Source organism: Gekko japonicus, unplaced genomic scaffold (genome assembly GCF_001447785.1).
Source record: "Gekko japonicus isolate JY-2015 unplaced genomic scaffold, Gekko_japonicus_V1.1 scaffold27, whole genome shotgun sequence".
NCBI lineage: Eukaryota > Metazoa > Chordata > Lepidosauria > Squamata > Gekkonidae > Gekko > Gekko japonicus.
The window spans coordinates 803,725-810,430 of record NW_015172002.1 but is presented as its reverse complement, the minus strand read 5'-3'; the positions used below and the strand labels follow the sequence as shown (position 1 = coordinate 810,430).

Below are 6,706 nucleotides of genomic sequence, written 5' to 3'. Positions count from 1 at the left end.
GTGATGTCACCCCTGCTGCCAGACTGGCAGATCATATTGTGCCAACAAAGCTTGCAACATAATTGGACAGTGGAGAGTGGGGCATGTAAAGGATGTGCAGAGCTATTTAAAACCTTGCAGCTAGAAGCAGTTAGAAGATGTCAGGGTTGCTCCTCTCCCCAGGGCTGAGGCTGCCAAAATGCAGAGAGGGGACAAGGAGCATCCCAAAGGGAAGAGGAAGACTAGGGGGAGTTCCTTTGAGTGGTGGTGGAGGAGTGTCCTCCTCCATCTGGGAACAAGTAGAAGAGGGTCTGGATGCCGATTCAACCCTTCCTTCTCAACCCAAGTCTCCCCTGAGCAGTGTACTGGCTTGCAGGCTCTGAGTACCAAGTTTCAGAAATCAGGCAGGGCAGGGCCATTCAGTCCAAAGTCAGGATTCTAGAAGTCAAGCTAGGCAAGGTCATTTAGTTCAAGGTCAGTCTTCCAAGAATTAGGCAAGTCAGTCTGTGGCTTAGCCTCTATCACAGAGGTGTCAAAACCATTTGTTACGAGGGACAGATCTGACGTAAATGTGCCTTTGTCGGGCTGGGCCATGTGTGCCATAAAATGTAATGCCGGGTACAGGAGATATAAATTGTATAAAGGACAGTCGCTGGTAAGCTCCAAGTTGTTGTATCCTCACTACAAGGTCCCATGGGCTGGAGGGGGTGCAAAGGAAAACCTACATGGACAGACTGGAGAGCCAGTGGTGCAGCACTGGGCAGACGCTCCCCTGCTGTTTGACTGCTGCAGATGAGGTTGTTCCGCCAAGCTTAAGCCACAATCAAAGTGGCTCCACCCACTCCCCCCCAAGCGGTCTCCTGTTCCTTCCCTTGCACTAGTTGCTCGCAGGCCACATAAGAACCTTAGACGGGCCGGTTCCGGTCCCTGGGCCTTATGTTTGACACCCCTGCTCTATCTTATGCATTGCGTCCATGCCTAACAGCCTTTCTTGGCTGTTTTTTTATAGCCCCATGCCTAAGGTTCATGCTTGTAGCCAGCTGCTCAGAAATAATCCTGTAACTACTCATCTTTGTCATCAGCAAGCAGCTGGTGTTGGACCAGGAGGCGTGCACTCTGCCTTCTTGCCTGTAATTCTGTTCTCAGCCTCTGTCTGCAGCACTCTAAGGGTGTAGGAGATACTGGGGCTGGGAACAATTGGATAACTGAGGTTCACCTGCTGAATCAGGACTGGAGGATGTCGGTGGTTCTGCATCAGCTGTTGGCTGTGAATCCTGACAAGCCTGTATCAACTTCTATTCAAGCCTGTATCAACTTCTGTTCTGCTGATCAACTTCTGTTCATTCAAGGCTGGCTACATGGGGCTCCTCTTCTCCTGAAAAGTCTCTTCTCCTGAGGAGTCCTTAATATTTCTGAGCCCTGGCTGGTTGAAATCACAGATCTACTGCTGGCCTTCAGTCAGACAGGCCAGCACAGTGCCTCCTTCCTTCTCACATTGCTTTGCTGTCACCAGGATATAGTTGCTAGTTGGATTCTAGAAATTAAGTAGTGCCTGAGATATAGACAATAACAGTCTTACATTATGTTTTGTCTCCCTAAACTGCAAATACTTGTTCTGATAAAATTGTGGCAGTGGATATCATTCGTCATTAACTCCCTACCTGTCCACATTTCAACCTGGCTACATCAACAAAATAGCCATCAATGGGGTTTCCATGTGCAGATTTCCAGAATCCTGACCATCGCTATATAATTCTAATTCTATATTGTTTGTTTGAAGCCAGGTTTTTTTTAATGAAGGCAGGAAACCTCTGAATGTGTGAAATGATACAAGAAATTTTTTAAATTGACAGATACATTTTGATCAGTAAGCCTACATTATGGACAGAAAAGCTGCGGGAACAATTTTTGGAAGGGTTCCGGTCTTTCCTGAAGGTTCTTGCTTGCATGCAGGTACTGTGTGTTAGTGGCACATATCTAATTTGACTTTGATGAGTTTAATAGTATTAACACTCAAAATGCATTGCTGGGATAATGACCATTTTACACCAGTGTACTCTAATATAGTACTGTTTCATAATATGAAATCATAAAGATTCTTTAAGTGTTTTTAAGGGGATCTGACTTTTTTGTTTTACCTCAGTGAAGTCCAAAACAGTAACATTTGATTTCAAGAGAGGGAACTTATACAAAAATCAGGTCAGTATTTAAAAAGAAGCTAAAAGGAAAACACAAGAGGGTTAAATCCATGGAAAATGCTTGGAAGTTATTTAAACCTACACTAATTAAAGCCCAGATAGAATGCATCCCCCAGGTTGGAAAGCATACTGCTGAGTCTAAAAGAATGCCTGCATAGTTAACTATCTCAGTCAGGGAAGTCATAGAAAACAAAAATGCTTCTTTTGGAATGTGGAAGTCTGATCCAATGACGTGAACAGAAGGGACCAAAGGGTCTGGCAAAAGAAGTGTAAGCGAATAATTAGGTATGCAAAAAGAGAATTTAAGGAGCATATTACTAAAACATCAAGGCAGGCATTCTGTAAATATATCTGCAACAGGAAACCAGCCAGAGAAGCAGTTGGACCTTTGGATGACCAAGGAATAAAAGGCTTGCTAAAGGAAGATGAGGACATGGCAGAGAAGCTCAACAAATTCTTTGCATCTGTATTCACTGTGGAAAGTGTGGAGCATGTACCCAGGCCACAGCCACTATTTTCAGGAAGGGAGTCTGAAAAACTATCTAATTGAGGTTACAAGAGTTGAAGTTCTAAACCTGTTGGAGAAATTCAAAATCAATGTCTTTAGACACTGCTGGCATATTCCCAAGAGTTCTTAAGGAACTTGAATATTGATCTACTAACCCGTATATATAACTTGTCACTAAAATCAACAACTGTACCAGAAGACTGGAGAGTAACAAATGTTACACAATATTTTTTTTAAAAGGGTTCCAAATGGGAACCAGGAAATTAATGAGCCTAATGTCTGTCTCAGGCAAATTAGTAGAAACTGTATTAGGTGCATAGAGGAGCAAAGGGGAATCCGCAGGAGATCAGCATGGCTTCTGCCAAGGGAAGTGCTGCCTCACCAACCTTTTGGAGTTCTTTGAGAGAGTGAACAAGCATGTAGATAACAGTGACCCAGTAGACATTACGTACTTGGACTTTCAAAAGGCTTTTGACTAGGTACTTCACCAAAGACTCTTAAGCAGGCTTAGCAGTCATGGGGTAAGAGGATGGGTTATCTTAGGGATTAAAAATTGGTTAAATGACAGGAAGCAAAGAGTAGGAATAAATAGCTTTTGCAACGGACAGAAGTAGGCAGTGGGATCCCACTAGGATCAGTATTAGGGCTGGTCCTATTTAATTTATTCATAAATGATCTGGAACTAGAGGTGAGCAGTGTAGCGGCCAAGTTTGCAGAGGACACAACATTATTCAGGGTGGTGAAAGCCAAAGATGCCTCTGAAGAGCTCCAGGAGGATCTCCACAAATTGGGTGAATGGGCGACAATGTGACAAATGAAGTTCAGTGCAGGTGAGTGTGAGGTGATCTATATTGGAACAAAACATTCCAACGTCAAGTATTTTAAGGAAAGAGACCTTGGCTTTGTTGCGCTGCAGCAATGAAAAGGCTAAACTCTATGAGGGGGATTACCAGGAAAGGAATTGAAAACAAAATGACCAACCTTCTAATGCCCCTATATAGATCTATGGTGCAGCCTCATTTGTGTGCAGTTCTGGTTACCATATCTCAGAAAGGACATTGCGGTGCTGATAAAGTACAGCACAGAGCACATAAGTGGTTGGAGCACACCTTTCCTATGAGGAAAGGCTGAAGAGTCTGGGACTTTCAGTTTAGAAAAAGAGACAACTAAGCAGGGCCATGATGAAGGTTTATAAAACTATGCATTGGGCAGAGAACCTTTTTCTCCCTCTCCCAAAGTACTAGAACTTGAGGGCATCTGATGAAGTTGATGGGCAGTAGATTCAGTGTGAAGAAAAGGAAATTTCCATAATGAGTGATTGAAATGTGGAATTCACTGCCAGAGGATGTAGTGGTGACCACAACCACAGAGCACTTTAAAAAGGGAGTAGACACATTCATGGAGGACAGGTCTATCAGGTCTATCAGTGGCTACTAGCCATGTTGACTAAAGGGAGCCTTTGAATTCAGAGACAGTCAATCCATGAATGCCAGGAGACAATCCATGCCAGGAGACAACCTCAGGGGAAGGCCTTGGCCTTTGTGCCTGTTGTTGTTCCTCCAAAATAACTGGTTGGCCACTGTATGAGACAGGGTGCCAGAGTAGATAGATCAGTGGTCTCATCCAGTAGTTCATATATTCATGATGCTTCAAACTGGGATAAAATTAAAGTCCACTCTCATAATCATATTTGAATGGGATTACAACTTGCCTTGATTCAGTTTGAACTAACTTCCATGTAAATTAGTCCAGGAGCATAACAATCTCTAAATAAGTCTGAAAGCAGTTATGTGGATTGTGACCGGTCAAAATATTACAATGCAATTATGTATGTGGAATGTAATTACAGGGAATGGAAGAAATAAAAAGGCAAATTGGTCAACACATTGAGGTGGATCCAGACTGGGAAGCAGCTATTACTATTCAGATGCAGTTGAAGAATGTTCTCTTGATGTTTCAGGAGTGGTGTGCTTGTGATGTAAGTTTTTTTGAACAAAATTGTGCCACTGTATAATAGAGAAACCTACTGTTCATGGAAGATCTAAAATTTTCAGAAGTTCCTTGTGAGCAGTTCCCTCCTCTCCTTTCCCAGACCATGGTAGGCCTGAATGCTCAACATTAACCTATCAGTGTTTGTTTCCTCCTGGGCCCTCAACAGTTGAAGTGGCACATCCTGTTATAGTAGTTCTATTGATCTGAAAAGTCTGTGGAAATCTTTGCATTCAGCCAAATAAATAAATCCCCACTTATATGATGCTGTTAACAAGTTGGCATAATATAAAGATGCATAACATAGAACAGCCATTATTTTACAAAGGCTGCAGTCACATGCACTAAATAATCCACTTTCAATCCACTTTCGAATTGCATTTTTCCAGTTCACACAGTAAAAATCCAGTTGGAAAGTGCAGTGAAAGTGGATTGAAAGTGGATTATTTAGTGTGTGTGACCGCAGCCAAAGTATAGATTCTTGACTTGGATAGGAATTTGCATGTGTGTCAAACCTGAGCTAGTCATTTATAGGAAAAACCTGCTATGGGGGTACATATTTTCACTGGATCCTTGTGTCTTGTTCTACAAAGCTTCTTTGAGGTTTTGAAACCCATTTTATGAAGCTAAAATGACTTCTTACACCATGACAAAATTAGTTCGGCAATGTCTGGCATTGTATATCTTTCATGAAACTTCAGAATTAAAAACATACAGTTAAGTCAAAAAGTTCTAATAGGAGGAAATGGTGTCTGAAAATTGACAGAGTGGAGATGCTCGAAAATAGGTATGTATAGAGGGTTTACATGTACTTAATGCATTTATTTAACTGTTCGATAATTGTGAGGATGAGGCCTGGATGCTTTGCTCCCAGTCAGAAAAAAGAAGGATGCTGCTAAAGAAATTCAACTGGACAATGCATATTCTTATAGAATAACTTCTTTTTGTATCTCTTAGAGAGTTGTATTATCATAAAGGTTTAATATTAAACTCTGTTTTCTCTAACCTGAGATGCATGATGTGTGCCATATTAAAGAAAATTGTCTGTAGAGCGTTTTGAGCACCATTACATCGTTGGGGGAAAGGATGTATATTTCAAAGTTACATTTGTACGAATATTGTCCATTCTAGGAAAAGTTGTTGCTGACAGCTTACAAGGAATGCCATGCAGCAGTAGTGAAATGTAGTGCAAATAGCTGTTCAAGGGAGAGGACAGTGATTCATTTAGGTGGACATACTCTGGAAAGTAAACATTTCAAAGTCTCTGCAGATCCTGTCAGCATTCATCTACCATTGTCCAGAATGCTTGCTGGTAAGTGTCTTGTTGCTTGCTGTTTCTATCCAAGAGAATTACTTTCAGTTTAAGTTGCAATGAATTGCTCCTTAAATCTTTTTTTAATGAATTTTTTATTAATTTTCCAAATAAACAAAACAAACAAACAAAACAAACAGTGTTACATAAAAGGAGATTAGTTTCTTGCACCACAGTGCTACCGTTACTACAATATAATTGACCTAAATTTGTTACCTATTATGTTAATCATATGCAACCCGAGAGGTTGAATAATATCTTGCTGAGATCATTGGGAAAAATATGTATAAATAAAAATATTCTACCGTCCTGCCATTATTTTGTTTAATTAATGCACTTCTGAAGCTCTATTATAGGTTTTCCTCAGTCCTTCTATTATGGCCACTTTCATTTCTATCTACTGCAAACCACACCTTGGTTTAGGCCCTTTTATAATTCCATTTCAACTATTAATATAAGGTTGTAATCCTTTTCCAGTGTTATGCACTTCTGAAGCTCTATTATAGGTTTTCCTCAGTCCTTCTATTATGGCCACTTTCATTTCTATCTACTGCAAACCACACCTTGGTTTAGGCCCTTTTATAATTCCATTTCAACTATTAATATAAGGTTGTAATCCTTTTCCAGTGTTCTTTTCGATCCTATTAACTTGCATTTTCTCCATCTCGTGTCCTGTAATTTTGTTACTTTAAATTATAACTCAATACCTGTGAAAAGCCG

At 40.8% G+C, this 6,706-nt stretch overlaps 1 protein-coding gene across 1 annotated transcript in view; it reads left to right on the top strand.

The window, feature by feature from the left end:
- The window catches only part of UBR1 (ubiquitin protein ligase E3 component n-recognin 1), a 105,186-nt gene that overhangs the window by 40,832 nt on the left and 57,648 nt on the right, over positions 1-6,706 (top strand). Inside the window, exons 13-15 of the mRNA XM_015420081.1 lie at positions 1,833-1,932; positions 4,535-4,663; positions 5,806-5,986. Coding sequence (XP_015275567.1) covers positions 1,833-1,932; positions 4,535-4,663; positions 5,806-5,986 — 410 coding nt within the window. The remainder of the gene's footprint in view (positions 1-1,832; positions 1,933-4,534; positions 4,664-5,805; positions 5,987-6,706) is intronic.